Genomic DNA, 17,309 nt, shown 5'->3' with positions numbered 1-17,309 from the left:
TACAGTATATCACTATATGATATTTCAAAATAATTATTATACAAAAATTTTAACATAAGATGAGTTCAAAAATTAATTAGTGATAGTTTATATTCATCCTAATATTTAGTGAATAATTATAATTAGTTTCATGGTTTATAAATATATTCTTAAACACATTTTGAGAATTGCTTAGGTTAGAATTTAGGTTCTGAATCTACCACCAAACTCATACCTGAAAACATGAAATATAACTCTATTTTCTTTGAACCCCTTATTTTCAAAATTCTGTTTTCAGATTACCTACCAAACAAGTCTTAAAACATTTAAATTATCAAGACAAAAACTTAGGTATAGTCTGGATTGCACTCATCTATTGTACATACTATAACAACATCCAATCAATATCTACCATGTGACAATTTTTGTTTAAAAAGTTGAATTTTTTTTAATGTTTATCCTATTCTATAAAACAAAAAAAAAAAAGGTTGCACCTAATCGATGCTCAATTAACTACATAACATGATATTAAAAGGTGGATCTTCTCACTATTCATTCCTTGGTACAGAATGACCAAGTCAAAGGAGCAAAAATTCCACAGTAACACAAATCAACTAACTTTTAAATTTGAAACAATGCGATAGTACAAAAAGAGAATATACAGTGTACTCTGCTAAGTGCTAAGGTACAAAGATAAGAGGACAGAAGAGGGCCATATATGTAGAAGCAAAGTTTCCTTTTCTTTCATTGTAATAAATTACAACTGTGTCAAGCAAATTACACCCCCCAAAAAAATGACATCCAAAGAGACAACGTTGAAAGAAAAAAACCACTCCACCATCCCAAACCTCATCATCAATAAAAACATATGACCACCACCAGTTTTTCTCATTACACCTCACCCCTCATTTAAAGAAGATATAAAAAATGAACATTCTCCTTAAAAATTGGAGACTGGTAATTAATACACCAAATGAAGAAAAAAGAAAAGAAGGGTAAAAGAGAAGATAGAAGAAAAGAATAAAACCAACCGGCATTACACCTCGAGGCAACTATATGGCAGAAACAAGACGAGACCGTTGCAAAATGGCCTCTTCTTCTTTGTAACACCCTCCCCCCAGTTTTCCTCGCTATGATACAGGCAATAGATTCAGTTCAAGCGGCCTTAATGCTCCTTGAACAATCTCCTGAACATTTCTATTTCGCCGGCATACGTCTGAGAGCTCTTCTATTGGTATAGCAAGCGTGTTTATATCGCATCCTGAGGCTGCATCTGATAAAGCTTTTAGAAATCTCGACCGCTCTTTTTCAGTAACAGCTGTTGATGGAATCAATGAAACGCTTTCCTTGGCCCACTCTAACGCTTGTACTCTATAAGCTCGAGTCAACGCTAATAGTGTGTACGTCACCTGGGAAAGTGGGATGGGATCATGATATGATTCTTAACACACAATGTGACTATAGAGCTTTCAAATTTAACATGTAAGCAATTATATTATCCACATGAAAATAAGAATACCGGCTCTAATCGAGAACTTGGCAATGCCCCCGTCAAGGCTGCAACCAAAATTCGAAGGATAACTTGACCTCGAGGTATAACTATTGCATCCCTTCTAGATATATATTGTTCACTTTTGCTTGAATTTGCAAGATCGAAAACATCAGCCAAGAAAGTCAATATTGAATTTGAGGCTTCCCTGTAGAGAAAAAGAAAAGGGCCAATATGTAATTCACAATAATGCTAACAAACATATCAGCATTACATGATTAGCTTAATTTTTAGATAAAAAGCTTGACAATGAGGGTCTTCACGAGAACAAGAGCTGGGAGATAAGTATATAATACCTGTGCTGTACTGTGATTCCAACCATTGAACAATCTATTAATGCTGGAAATACTGAAGATGGAATAAACAATTGAGGGCAATAGCGTATACATCTCGAAGCCAGAAGAAAGCAGTCATCAGCAATGTCCGGTCTAGCAGTAAATTCCTTCCAAACAAAAGCAGGGACAACCAATTAGAAATTTAACTACCACCATAATTGAGGAAGATAACATCTATAAACTACCTGCAGCCTATGCCCCTACCTGAATATTTGTGAGAAGACGTGTCGTGTGCATGAATAATGCTTCAATCAAATTTTGGAGGTAACTAGCGCAAGACGGATCAGAACCAAAAATCTGCAAGCAAAATCAGCAATTTAACTGTTAACTTAACACGATAATTAAAACTTCATAGTAAAGTGAGATATATGGCCCAAACCTTTATAACTTCACTCGACAGATAAAGAAAGCAAGGCTGATGGTGCTGCTTATATAGACCTTGAATTTCTTCCAACATCACTCCAATTGTGATTCCCATAAATCTACCGGAAGTTCTCACCTACAGAAAGTAAACTAGTAATATATTCAACGGAATAAATTGTTTCTTTGCGCAAACGTAGCACTATTATCATAAATATTTCCACTCAATGAGTGCCTCAAAATATAACATTGATATACAATTACAATGTAGACATGGATCAAAATCGTTTGCATAGAATGAAGGGATAAATAAGAACATAAAAGTCGATCTATTTCAGTACTTCATAAGGGATAGCTATCTTACATCTATTCTTCATTATTAATCATCTAACTGAACCCTTGTTCATGACAAATATTATCAGAATTATACTCCACCAGTCCAAGTCAAACCAATACAATCCCACTCAGACCAAGTTACTCCTTAGTTTCTTTATTTTCCAGCCGTTTTGAACCATGAATACATATAATAATGAACCACCAAAAAAGAGGACCAGCAAACCTACAGCATATTTGCACGCTCGGCAAAGAGATTCCATAGTCCGCATGTCCCAAGCACGGCTAGAATCCAATCATTAAATAAAACGAGTCAAGAAATTTTGCATAGAACACAAAAGCAGTTAATGCAATTAAAAGACACTTACATATCGAAGATGGCTTTAAAAATTGGCCAAAGCCTTTGTATCGCATCTGCAACAGCTTCAGGGTGATTTACATATCTAAAGTTGATTCAATTAATAGATTTAGAATATATCAAGAGAATTAGAAGAAACAGAGATAGAAAGGATGGACACTTAACACACCTGAATATATAAGCAAACCGATCAATATGGACTGTCAACTCATTAGAAGGCTTTTTATTCAATACCTCTGGGCCTTGATTGACAATTTCCTGATTATTTACACTGAAATTTGTTATAACTTGTCGGGAGGATGAGCTAATAGTTTGAAAGGAAAAAAGAGCCAACCTGCAGAGGAGCGACAACAGGTACGCACAATGCCTCCAGTGCTCTTTTAGCTTGATCAGGAACAAGTTCGGTGATAACCATGCTGCAGAGAGAGATAGGGATAGAGAAATCAACCTTTATCCAAACATAATATTCTGCTCAACCGACCATCTTCAATACATTATCAAGACATTGACCTTAATGCTTCCACTAGGTGCAACGAATCCTCAGCAGTCACTTTCAAACTACTTTCTCCATTGACAGTCATATTATATATATGGAAGAGTCCATCCAAAAATCCACAAAGCTTTCTCCGGCAATCTAGTTGTGATATAAATGAGTTAATAAAGTGGAGTAATGATACCAAAGCTCGAGATAGTAAAAGTTTGGGTTCTATGTTTTATTTTGGGGCTATGTTGGAGGTATTCATTAAAGCTAAACAAACAAGAAATCAGTGGGAGTGGTTGTCACCCAATAATTATTAGTTGCATGGTAAAAGGGCAACCTTCAATCTCTCACCAGTGTATCTAAGGACATGGGAGGGGCAATCACATAGAATAGTATTTCTAAAACCACAGCATGTTGACGTTTGCTAAAAATGTGATTTCAAAATTCGAAAACCAGCTGTGCTTACTGCTTAAAGAAAGTAGAGCAGTCTAAATTATGAGTTATTTTGACATGCCACCAGAAAATAAGCTGGTCTTACTAACATTACTGGTATAATTAAAAAACTAAACATAAACAGTCTACTACCTGATGCAGAAAAATACAGAACTAAAAAGAAAGCAATTTTGAAAGGAAATTTTGTACCAGCGCAAATATGTCTAAATGCCAGAGCTGCAGCAGCTGCAGAATCCTCGGATGTGCCCATTCCACTCATGAGGATATCAATTACTGAAGGTAGTATCGATTGCCCACTTGATGATGCATCAAGCCACTTCGAGTATGCTCCAACAGTGTAGCACACTGAAAATCCAATCAGGCATAAATATCTATCTTGATAAATCAAGTTTAACATATAGGACGTACACTTATAAAAAGATATCTACAACGAAATTGCAAAGACGTTGATATATGTGGTTAGTAGGACTTGATCATGAAAAAAAAAACCAAGAATATTGTGATAGCATTTAATACACCACAATATGCAACATGTCACATCCTGTTACCTGTCTGAAGTAGTTGAGCTTGCTGAGGAAGTTTTGGAAGTAAACCCATGACCTGAGAGAAGAATGAAAAGGCCAAGTGCAATCCGAGAATTAGAGACAGAGAACAGAGAAAAGTATAAATTACAAGAGAATAGGCAGACGTAGAACATACGAAAAACAAGAATTAAGCAATGAAACAACTATCTAGCAAGAACATGAGATCACATTCTCCAAATACGTTGGAGTACTATTTCCGATACAGTCCGCTAAAATATGGGCAAGAATGAGGTGGTGTTGTCCATTTCTTTCATGAGACTCAGTTTCTCTTCAAAAGAAAACAGAAGAAAGAAAAGAATTGTGTGGGCTTGCTTAACTAATTGGAGGACAAACTACAGAGGTTTGAGAATTTTTCTTCTTAGAACAAACTTTACAAAGAACTACGTAAGAAGGGGGTAAACTACGAATGATAATAAAATTGTCAATCATTGGAGGCAGGACAAAATTGGAAGATATTTTACCTGTGGCATTATTTCGGTCTCACCAACTGACACATAATCAGATATAGCTCGGATGCAAAACAAAGCAGCCTCTGCTGGACGCCATTCACTGGGTTCACTATTTCCACAGCTTGTAACAGCCTATTATGATATTTGAAAAGGGATTAACCAAATTCAACAAATCGAAGTCTTTATAAATCATGGTTGCAAAACTTGATCCACTTTGACAGGCAGTAGAAACAAAATTATTTACAAATGAAACTTGTAAGATATTAAATCCTAGGTAAGTGACCACCTAACAACTTGAACCTATTTTCTCGGACTTTTTTTTTTATTTAAATTGGTCTTTATTGACCACTTGTTCAACCCTACCCATGGTGGTGTGCAAATTCTTTTCTTCTTATGACGTATTTTCAGTTAGAATACATACTAATGTAACTACAAAAGGCAGCCCAGGATAAAAATATGAGTCATATATAAACGAATAAGTAACTCAAAGGAAAAAGGATTACTATCGGGAGGGAAAATCCAGACAATTCTTTTACATGCTGTGTGAGTAATTTATTAAGATGCAGAATAAGTAAAGAGCTTGCAATAAATACACACCTCCACAAGCCTCACGTAAAGAATTTTCAGAGTCATATCACCTCCTAAAACCAATGCTGCATCTATTAAGACATCTGCAACAGCTGGATATAATACAAATATGTATTTGTTCAGTATCCACTTTACTGAATCATACATGGAAATGACTAAATGAGCACGGGGAAAACTGAATTATCTAGCATTCTATATTATTATTTAAAAAAAAAGAAAAAAAAGAAAAAAAAAAAAGAAACAGTTTCTTCATTAAGATAATGAAATGAGACAAGCTCAATATACAAAAGGAAACTACAAGCAACAAAAACTGGGGATCAGGAGGTGCACCCAGGCATCTCAACTAGGTTGACATCCCCTTAGCACCCTCATCATCTCCAAATTATCCTAAATATCAAACCAATGCATACGACCAAAAGTCCGACGAAACTAATTACAACTCAGCCAAAAGAAAAAACTAATGATAAACAACACAAGCCACAAAACTTAATCTAACACCAGTGGACAAAGCAACCAAAAATACTACTAAAAATCGTGATAAAGAGTACTCCTACGAAGCTATCGAAATGAAAGCCCGCCAATTTAAGCTCAGCTCTTGGATTGAAAAATCTGAAAAAGGTTTGGATAGTGTACACCAGGACTAGGCATTAAGTTGGGCTGTCTCAGAGTGTTCAAACCAAATCAACCGCTTGTCATCGAAGACCCGTCGATTCCTTTCAAACCAAAGATCAACCAGCAATGATTTCGCCGTGTTGAACCATAACAATTTAGCCTTCTTCTTCAAAGGAGGGCCCATCAAGATTTGCAAAATGTTAGAGCGAAAATCATTTCCAAAAACCCATGTCAAATTAAAAATCAAGAACAATTTCAGCCAACATTGTTCTCCATAGCAGCAACCAAAAAAAAAGATGCAGCAGGTCCTCTGTGTCTGTCATACAAAGAGGGCAAATTTCTGGAGAAAGACAATGATTAGGCAACTTCTTTTGCATCATAGAGGAGCAGTTCAACTCTCCAAAAAACATTGTCCATACTAAGATGTTAACTCGCGAAGAGCTTTTAGTTTTCCACAGTGCTTTCTCCATCTGTTTGTCTAAAAGGGAGGCTAGAGATAGGTGCTTCACGAGGGAGTTAACAGTGAAGACTCCACTGTTTCAATGGACCAGATTCTCTTGTGCTGATTATTTGTTAATCTCTTTTCGGTAATGAGTTTGAGGAGATTTTGAAAATCTAGAATCTCATCATCCTTCAAATTTCTACGGAAGAAGATGGACTAGCATTCTATATTAAAAAAGGATTCTATAAAGATATAATAAAGAAAGATTTCCTAGTAGGCTGGAACAACTGCAACCCAATAAATTATAATATCTGCTAAAAGAACTGCACCTTAACAACAAAACTGCATTGCAAACCAACTAGTAATATTTGATTGATCATATTCAACAAACTAAGCAAGTTTACTACCATATCTAGTCTGCTTGAATTCCTTGAGGTCCTCATAAGAAAGGTCTTGATAGTCATTAGGATATTGAACTCTGAAACTAACCTGTGAACACAATTTTACTGGAGAATCAAGACCAAAATTTACATATGCAGATTTATGTAATTCAGTTAATAAATCCAACATGCATACATATCTGTAAATACTAGTTTTCTAGCTAACAATAAATATTTTCTGGAAAAAAGTAGATACAAGCAAATATTTGAGTAATAACAATCGTTTATGAGCAAATGCGGTCTTATTGTACACTACAATGAAGGGAATGATATTTCATGTAGAGAAGTACTAAGACTAACCATCGAGGGAATGATATAGTTTTCAGTTAAAAGTTCTGAATTTGGGTCAATAATCTAGAAAGTGGAAAACTTACCAAGGATACAAGTGACTCGTAAACTGGACGAAAAATGTGTAACCTCCTTTTCCTCTCAGCTTCAATGGAAGCATCATTGCCAAAAGAAATATATGCATCCCTGGGATATTAGAACTACTGTAAGTAAAATTAACCTTTAACAAGATACGGTTGATATGTTTGTCGTCTAAAAGAATCCATAGTTGATATCAGAAGGCCCAGAATAAATAACCTTTTTGTCAAGTTCAATTGCAGGCTGTGCCAAAAATTAAAGGTCATGGAGGCAATATCATATTCAGGATGTGAAGTAACTTCTAGTAGGGCATGGACTATTAACATCGATTCATCAGAACCTAGAAAGTAGACCAAAAAACAATGAAAAGAAAAACAAACTAAGAAAACAATACCATGAAGAACAACGATGTACCCTCAACTAGGTGACAATTTATTACCAGTAGCGATCAATTCAACATATGAATCGCCCATGTCAGCAAATAACCGAGCAATGGCCTTCACATCTTCTTCATCCTGAATGCAGAAATTAAAATAAGAACAAGGTGAATTAACTGTAGAAATGAATAAACTTCAGCAACCAGAAGCTATATCATGGTTAGGAAATTAATGAAAATAAAGGAAGAGGGCTAACATTTTAGAACTAGAAACAGAAGAAGCGCACTAGTTTCTGATGAAAGAAGGGGTAATGGTAGCATATAAATCATAAAAATACCTGGAAAGGGTTAAAAAGAAAAGACAATTGGTGTGTTGGACCCTGACTTCTTAGTTCTAACAATGAGAATGGTGCTAGAACATACATCAAACAAATAAACCATTCTACAAGGAAGGAATTCAATTCTTGAAAAGAGTTCCAGGTATTGACCCGGTGTCTACTTGAATAGAGAAAAAGCCAGCAAAAACAATAACCTTTAAATTATAAAATTTCCAACATGAGAAGAAATACAGGAAAGGATTACTAAGTTGCACTTCAGAATAAAGAAATGGAGAAGGAAATGAGGAAAGCATTTTTTGGATATAAACAGAAAATGCAGATATCATGATACTGCAAGAAAGTCCACAGGATCCAACAATGAGGAAGAGATGACATACAAAGCTAATGAACAAAAATAATTGGTCTCAATACTCTAGCTGTTCTATATCCCTTGATAGCTAAGGCTTTAAACCAGAAAACCAGAAAACCAGGCACTCTCTCACACAAAAATGGAGAAATGGAAGATGAAGAATCTGTGGTAGCAATACCTTTGAAGAATCTCTAAGTTGTGCCTTCAAATTCATAACTTGAGGGACAATTACTTGAATTAAAGGCATGTGCACTGGGAGACCACTTGAGTTTCCAGCTGCTGAATAGTGTATCAGTTCAGATATAACTGCACAAAAGAAGCCAAAGAAAAGTTCTATAATAATTTTTCAAAGAACCAAAGAGAAATTATTGAGAATACATGCAAAAAGCTTCTAAGTAACCCGGGGGTTTGGGACTTCAAAAGAGTAAACATGTAGAACATAAGCAAAGCGTGCAAAATTAATTATATAAACATAAATAAAATATCATAACACTAGTGAACACAAGGGAAACGTGCTATTAGCAGATAAGTCTAGTTGACTATCACAGGGAGGAAAAAAAACACTATCACTGAAGGGCCAAAAAGATGCACACTTCTTTTTACATGGATGTTACTCATTCAATCAAATTTTTAGGAATGCGATAATAGATGTAAAAGAATAACATAACGAAAGACAAATGAAAACCAATTGAGCACTTAAAACTTCCAGGGCATCTTAGCTTTAGCCCCCCTCCCCTTCTTATTGACCAAAACCAAACAAGCATACAAAAAATAGATTAATGAATGATAGCATTCCTACTACACCAGGCTTGCTAATTATTTCTCTTTTATAAGATCACACGCATATCTCAAATCTAAAAATGTGGTGGAAGAGGGATGGGACTACAAACATTATCATCGGCTACTTGGTGTTCACAACAGAATTAGTTCAGGAAATAGACAGATTTCAGATGTTGCAATATAGCTTAAGTTTACAACACCACGCAATTAGAAACTTGTGGCATTTTCAAAAGCAATACCGTTTACAGATGCCTCTGAGAGAAGCTCGGAGTTTAAACTCGCTAGAGCTGTGAGTACTAAAGGATGTGATGCAAGCACAGTTCCTGGGATCCTGAAACCAAAAGCAGTTTAACTAAGCGATTAAATTGTAAAGCTCAACCTTCTTCCCTGACTACAACCGAAGAAGCAGATTCTGAAATCTGGACCACAATAATAAGAAACAGAAACTTTTATTTTTGGTTGGGAAATCGAACCACATCAACTTTCAAAATAGTAATAGGTGCCTTATCACTTATCCATGCTCATATTAACTACATTAATCTAAAGCATTGAGGATTTCTTATCAAGAAGAGGGAAATAAAGAGAGATTGTATGGTTAGTGAACCAAGCAAGGTAGAACTACGTCGATCTAGAATAATTTGAATAATTCTCATCCAAGAAATTGAAAGAGAACAATCCAAATGGACCGCGCTCCCACCACAAGAATGGCACTCAATACAATGTTTGGTTGTAGATGGCAATTAAGATGTCTCTCTTTGCTAGATGATATAATTAAAATATGCTTTCACCACTAGCTTAAGCTTTTGGATCAATCAGTGATTTAAAACAAGGTATCAGAGCAGGTTGGTTCAAAATGTCATATGTTCAAACCCCTAAAACTTGCTCCTCCCTAATTAAAATTCATTTCCACTCGTTGGGTCTTCTTCATATTTAAAGCCCAAAAGTGAGGGGGTGTTAGATTATATAATTAAATTTGACTTCACCCACTGGCTTAAGCTTTTGGATCAATCGGTGATTTAAGACTCTTGAACTTTGTCATTAGTGTTAGGGCCCCTTTAACAACAGTTCATAATATATATATATATATATATATATATATATATAAAGAAACGGTAGATAACAAAAAACAACTGACCAAAAAAATAAATAATCAATTTTTTTAAAAAAAAGAAAAGAAACAATAAAGTTTGACTTCTTCGGATAGCAGCATTTCTGAATAGCTCAAGATCCTGCGGTAGATTATGACACACTATAGAGAAGACGAAAAGAAAAAATATTTGCAGGAAAAGGTAAATATCTGAGCTATCATGAAGCCAAAATCTTCTACTCTAGTGGTCATGAGACGAACACCCTCGAATAAATTCATGACACTCAACCAATCTTCCAATTCTGATCAGAAAAAGTTCCTTGGAGTTTGCCGAGGCACCAAAGGTTATTAATATTTTTTTCAACCAAAGCTTCTTCAAAGCTACAAAGATTTGAATATTTCAGGAATAATTGACGTGTCGTGCCCAAAAATCATTCCAGAAACTAACTCTATCGCTTGAACCCACCCAAACAGTGGTGTTTCTTTTTGCAAAATCACTAAGCCTCATATTTTGTTTCCAGGGGCCTTTAGGCTACTTCTACATTTTATTCTAGAGAACCAACCACTGGGTGGTTTACCTTGAGACCACTGTACTTCATGCCACAAAAACTTTTCTTCCAATGGGAATCTCTATAACCACTTGAGAAATGGGGCTTTGCTTCTTTTAGATATGTTCCCAAGCATGGACCACTACATTCAATCTGTTCAGCTACTTACTCGCTCCCAATTAACTAGGTCAATCTGTTTCAAAATAAAGCTAGGTATCCTAGATTCTTTTGTGGATAAGCAAATTTTTTTTTTTCTTGAACTTCATACAACTCCGTAATCAATATTTGAGCAAGAAATGGTATCATGAACCCAACTGTATGTATAATCCCAAAATTTAAGCAGCGAACCTTTGTGATTTGCTCTTCAGTCTTCTTTATGATACAAGAAACTGATCTAAAGTATACCCACGTCTACTTCAAATTTTCATACCCATGTGTACATCAGCACCATATACTGATATACACATTCAAAAAAGTGAACTTCCTAATTATCTTTTGTGCTAACTAATATATTGTGTAGAAAGTGACATGAAGAACAGGCATACCCATGCTTTAATCGAAGCCAAGAAGCAAATGCCTCGAGCACCTGAAACATCCATAAAACCCAAGAAAATAAAATATTGAGAAACTTCTATTTAAGTATGAAGACATAATAACCAAACTTCAGATATAGGACACAATTCTTATGATTAAAAAAGTCCCACCTGCTCCTTCAGCTCATTAATATTCAAACAGGCTGTCAATATGTTAAGGGTAACTTGCATTTGGGATGTGAGTTCCTTTTCAAATTGACGGCGTCTATCTGGGCGGGCTGCGATCTTGTAATTGTATACTTCCTGATTGATGATTGCAGAAGAAATATGGAAACATGCCACGAAACAAAAACCAACTGACCATTTTGGGAATTATGATATACACACATAAAAGTACCTAAAAGCCCTTCAACACGTTAAGTTGCTTCAGAGAGAGAGATTAAATTATTCCAGCTGATGCCCTATTAGCCGAAATTTTGTCATAATATTCTAGCATATGAAATCATCAGTATCATAGCAATCAAATAATCTAAAACCACTGATCAATAATGGTTTAAGGTTTTAATTCCCCATACTCTCTATAAAATTGATCACCTACTTATAGAAAATTTGATACAATCAAAGGTTCCAGCATTTCATTCAGTTAGCTTTCACAATTCATGTAATTGTTGGCCCTATTGGATAACTGTGTGATTGATAATCCATCACAAGTTATATGATTTAGTGGACATTTCAATACAAGTCTGTAAAAATGTCAAGCCACGAAAATTGAAAATGCATTTTCTTCCAGCATGGTGAAATATACTTAATGTAGTATTCAACTTTCATGAAGAAAATATGTATCTCCAACTTTTTCCGTTTTAAGGATACGATTTAGTAGTACTTCTTCCAAATATAAAGAAAAAGATATCACAAGTTCATAGTCATACCTCAGGCAAAACTGTCAGTAGCTCCAAAAATCCGGGTACATACTCTGGATGTGAGTTCATCTCATTCCTGAGCCAATTTACAATACCACCTTCTCCCCAATCATCAGCAGGAACATGTACTGCTAATGCAGCTACTGCTATGCTAATCTATGAAACCAAAATTTAACCTGAATCTATCCTTCCAATCAGACGGGAAAATTATTCAATAATCTTGTGAGCTCTCAAAGAAAATACCTGAGTTCGGACTTTAGGTGGGCCCTTGTGAAATTTTCTTAATAAATTCTGCACGTATAAATAGAATACAAATATAATATGTTAGATTACATATGTTAAACACACACACAAAAAGTTATGTGGCATACTCCCAAATCCAAGTGAGAATTACAAGAGCACTCCAGGGAGAACCACACGAATATTGATGTCATGGATTTTCCAAAACGCCCTATTTATTTTGAAAAAACTTCATTTTTTTCAACATAGATTGCCCACGATGTAATTTAAACGTTACTAAGCTAGAGGTTTGTACAATAATCATCTCATAATTTTAGAGTTACTGATGAAGCCAAAAGGCCCTATAGGCAAAAACTTTTGGTTTCCCATGAAGGACTGTAAGAAACTGATGTTTATGAACCAACCACAAAGACTAGCCCCTATCACATCGTATAAATGAAAAGAATTGCAGTAAGATTTATTAAGACCTAACTCCATTTAACCGGAACAAAGTCCTTGCATACAATTAGTGGAACCTAAATATGTTCGTTAACCCATGGAAAATAATGATAAATAAATAATGCAGAGTGGTTTCAACAAAAGGTTATCAAGATCAGCATTGGCTTGATTGCAAGTTGCAACATACACCTGTCTGAGACTAAAATTGTAATGATAAGTGAGTTTTTCTCTATATGTATACATATCTGATACAGAATTTCTTGTGCATCATTTCAATTTTTGACTATCCAAAGTCACTTGGCCCTCCAAATAACATAAATATATGCCAAAATAAGTTCTTTCAAGATAGTAAAACAAGAAGTTATAAGAGAAACATCCACACAAATCAGTAGTGCACAGCCTCTATCCTTCACCACTAATGAGCTAATCTAAAATTGAGAAGCGGTCACATCATTTAGGGACTTTTTAAAATTGTATCAAGTGGTGGCATATATAGCACACGCATTACGCATGTTCCATCAGTTGCAGATTAGCAGTTGAACCATAAAGAATAGTTTTATAACAGCAAAAAAGTCCATGGTTAAAAATGATTTGAGCATGTAATAGTAAGCCAAAAAATAATTTGGCATCATTGTAAATCTGTGTAATTGCAACATATGTATGATCAGATGTTCACCGAGAGATTAAAAAATCCGTATCTAAAAGAAAGCGAAGCCACACCTCGAAACAGAAAAAAGCAACCACGCATCACCAGGTTGAAAGATACTATGACATTGAACCACATATTTTGCACAACTATAGTGATGCTGACTAAGAGCTTAGCAACATAATATGGCATTCTTACATTTAATGAGTCCCGTAAGGGCCTAAATGCTTCCGAAGGCAGTTCCTCAAAATCTCTTTGTACCTGGATTAGATAAATAGTGGACTAGAACTCAGAAAACAACCCAATCATGATACATTTAAACAACCTTTATCGTATTACTAAGCAACTAATGCATAGATAAATTCAAATAACCAATATTCAGTAATTAACAATGACAAGTCAAAGAAGGATACCTTGCTTCTAAGTGTTTGAGAGCAAAAGATCAAAGTTTCCAAATTGCTGGTGGGTTCGTGAAGCAAATTATCAGCAACCTAAAGAATAAAGGCTATTAACTTTCCTAAATAAAGATGTGAATAATATCATAAGGCTGCTCCAAAGGGCAGTGAGTGAATCACATGGAATGAAGAGTACTTAAGAGTTATGGATATATTCATGACAGAACTCCAGTATAAGGACCAAAGCCTCTTCAGATGAATGTTATATTGAATCTAACCAGGTCAAATTTGAGGAGGAAGGCAGCTAACAAAAATTTGAAATATTGGAGGATCCAAAAACAAATATCCATGTCTATCAAATATGATTCAATTAAAACGATTGAAGCAGATGTATGTTATGCTTTCAACTGTTACAGCTTACAAGCACATCTCCTTCAACATCTTTAATAGCAAATGCATATCTCATCATTAAGATACATCCTTTACTGGCAAATGTTAGTGGATCTACACTTGAAACCATACCCAAATATGAACCTGTCCAAATCCAATCTAAGTTATCCTGGAAATTTGTCCACGCAACAGTTGTGAAGCTTACTGAAAGCGAACAGCAATTGAAGTATTTCCTACCTCTATCCTCAATAATTAGACAGTGACAATAAAGTGAATTGGATGCTTGGAACAGGTAAATCAATACGTGTACTTGTTGCATGAGCTCCAGAAAAATTTGAAATTATAAAATCCCCATTGGCATCTGTTCGTTTTAAAATGGCATACCACTGAATTCATTATACAAGTTTTTACCATTATTAGGCGTGAAATGTGTTCTTTTTGATGATTTACAATTCCCTGTTCAAAAATCGATCAAACTCTGTATGTGAAATTCTCTGTTTCTTTCACCAAAAAAAATACTTCCACAGAACAAATGACAAGGGGCAAGGGGGGGAAGTCCCATTCTTAAGTCTGATGGAGTTACTTCTTCCAACGTTCTCCCGCAGGCAAGTGGAGTTCAATAGAAAAAGGGAAAGAATAGAACTTCCAAAGTGAATGATTAATAGCAGAAATTGGTAAAAGGGAAAAAAAATCCCTTAAACAGGATTCACTCCATGACGCATATAAAGCATTGTACGGTAACTCGAACTCGCGAAACTAAAACTTGCTGGATGGAATTAAGCAAGAAGTTAACAAAAATAACACTAAACCAATCATCAAAGTCGCAAATCATAAAGTCCTCTCTTCCAATCGAGCAAGTGAAATCTATTACCTAAAAAGCGAGGAAGTGATTGAAACCAATACCTGCCAGGCATCGAGAGTGCGCTGGAAGTCTTGAAGCCATCGATCGGCCTGCATACGGAAGGCATCGTCAGGGTGATGATACAGTGCGTTTAGGGCTTCTTTCACTGTATTCTGAAGCTCCATGCTTGACTCGAAAACCAGTCCCAAAACCCAGCTCGTGCTCTTCAAAGACTGCCTGATAATCCCCGTCTCTCTGTGTTTGTCTCTTCTTCTTCTTCTCTCTTCCTTCTTCTTCTTCTTTTTCTTTTTCTTTTTCTTTTTTTTTTCCTCTATTTTTGGCGCCCGCTGTGGAGCTCTACTGTGGAGATGGAGATTGGGTACCTGGGAAGGGCCCCTTCGGTTTCGATCAGCCTCGGGGTAGAAGGCAGAATCTCAGCCGTCTGATCTGTCGTTTGACCTTTGGTCAACGGCTCCACCATTAGGTAACACAGCGAATTCCGTAGGGGATCTCTGCCACGTGGCATCTGACTGGATGAATTCGTGCGTTCGGACCCACCGTCTCGGAGTTTGATATTGAAATCTCTCGTGAAATTTTGAAATTTTTTAAAAAAGTATATGTGACCTTTTATAAAATAAATAAATAAATTAGGAACAAATATCTTTTTAATCTCTTTTGTCTAGTGTCTAGTTTAAGTTTTTAAATATTAGTTATTTAGTTCTTAAATTTTGAGTTCGATTTTAATTTAGTCTATATAGTTTAAAATATTGTGTATTTAATCAATTTTGAATTTGATTTTAATTTGATCTCTAAATTTCAAAATACTATAATTTTACTTTTGAAATTTAAGTTTTACTTCAATTTGATTTCTATGTTTCAATTTTATACTTTTAATTTCGATTTTTCTTTAAATTCTCATTTTTCGTCTTTAGAGTTAATTTATATTAATATATATTAATAAATTAAAATTCGTTTAAATAATTATAATTAATTAAGTTTTACTATTTTTATCACTTTTAAAATTAAATTTAAAAATTCACTTCATACTTATATTTAAAAGACCTTTTATATTTAAAATTTTTTACTAGAAAGTACGAATGTTTTTAAAAATTTTCTATTTATGAGAATTTCTCTATTTTTAATTAATTAATAGAAAACGAGATCAATGATTGAAAATGTGTATCTAATAAAAATTTGAGATTAAAAATATAAAATCTTAAAATTAAGAGATCAGATTGAAACAAAACTCAAATTAATTATAAAAATTTTAAATTTAAAGAGTAAGTTAAAACAAAACTTGAGATTTAGAGATGGAATGCATCATATTTTAAAATCTAAGAATCAAAGTCAAAATTTTGGAGCCAACAATCTCACTAAATAAATAAACAAACAACTAAATAAATAAATTTTCTGTCCTTTTTTCCCTCCCAAGACAGCCCAATTATAACCTTTCTTTATTTTTAAAAATAGACCCAATTATAATCTTTAGCGTTGCTGTCTAGTCATAAATAATTATATTTACATCATATGGCGCTGCCTTTTATTTAATTGATTTAAGCGTCACGCTACGATATTGAAACATTAATACCTATAAAATATTGAATATTAAGATACTTTATAGTTTATGAAACAATTTTAAACCATCAATTTTTATGATACTAATAGTTTGGTTTATAAACTTTAAATCATATTTAGGAAAGAACGGATAAAATCATTTTTTTTTATGTTTTAGAATCATTTAGAAACAAGTGTTTTTAATAATTCAAAATCAATTTCATTAATATAAATATTAACTTTTAAAAATATAATATTATTTATTAAATTGATTTTATGTGATCAAGATACATATTTTAGAGTATTTACCACGAAGATGATTTTAAACATTTCAAAATCACTCCCAAATATGTATTTAGTTGGTAAAAAATTAGTCTATATGTTTTCAAATTTATAACAATTTTGTCATTAAACTTTTATAAATAATAATTTGGTCATTATATTTTATGGTTTGCAAATATTTAGTTATCGTCTTGAAAGATATCATTAAAATTTAAAGATCGAAAACCCAATTGAAAATCAATTTTATTTACAAACAACAAAGA

General features: G+C 34.2%; 1 protein-coding gene across 1 annotated transcript; it reads right to left on the bottom strand.

The window, feature by feature from the left end:
• Positions 1-696: 696 nt before the first annotated feature.
• LOC120071196 (transportin MOS14) lies at positions 697-15,581 on the bottom strand. Its single transcript, XM_039023316.1, has 27 exons — positions 15,273-15,581; positions 13,998-14,075; positions 13,783-13,845; positions 12,504-12,551; positions 12,270-12,416; positions 11,512-11,643; positions 11,353-11,393; positions 9,412-9,503; positions 8,571-8,698; positions 7,769-7,844; positions 7,549-7,669; positions 7,338-7,437; positions 6,931-7,012; positions 5,479-5,561; positions 4,894-5,013; positions 4,397-4,448; positions 4,038-4,193; positions 3,425-3,548; positions 3,249-3,330; positions 3,084-3,172; positions 2,925-2,999; positions 2,787-2,841; positions 2,243-2,362; positions 2,068-2,160; positions 1,825-1,970; positions 1,499-1,676; positions 697-1,388 (listed from the first exon to the last, which is right to left on the bottom strand). The coding sequence occupies exons 1-27, from the start codon at positions 15,393-15,395 to the stop codon at positions 1,110-1,112; spliced, it is 2,883 nt and encodes a 960-aa protein (XP_038879244.1). The 5' UTR covers positions 15,396-15,581; the 3' UTR covers positions 697-1,109.
• Between the last annotated feature and the right edge of the window lie 1,728 nt (positions 15,582-17,309).

Source organism: Benincasa hispida, chromosome 2 (genome assembly GCF_009727055.1).
Source record: "Benincasa hispida cultivar B227 chromosome 2, ASM972705v1, whole genome shotgun sequence".
NCBI lineage: Eukaryota > Viridiplantae > Streptophyta > Magnoliopsida > Cucurbitales > Cucurbitaceae > Benincasa > Benincasa hispida.
Note: the sequence above shows the minus strand (reverse complement) of the source record. Positions and strands in the feature narration are given on the sequence as shown.

Coding starts and splice junctions, on each gene's coding strand:
- LOC120071196 (XM_039023316.1), bottom strand. CDS start 15,395: ATGGAGCTTCAGAATACAGTGAAAGAAGCCCTAAACGCACTGTATCAT. Junction 14,076..15,272: donor GCACTCTCGATGCCTGGCAG/GTATTGGTTTCA, acceptor TTTATTCTTTAG/GTTGCTGATAATTTGCTTCA. Junction 7,845..8,570: donor AACTTAGAGATTCTTCAAAG/GTATTGCTACCA, acceptor TTCTGCATTCAG/GATGAAGAAGATGTGAAGGC.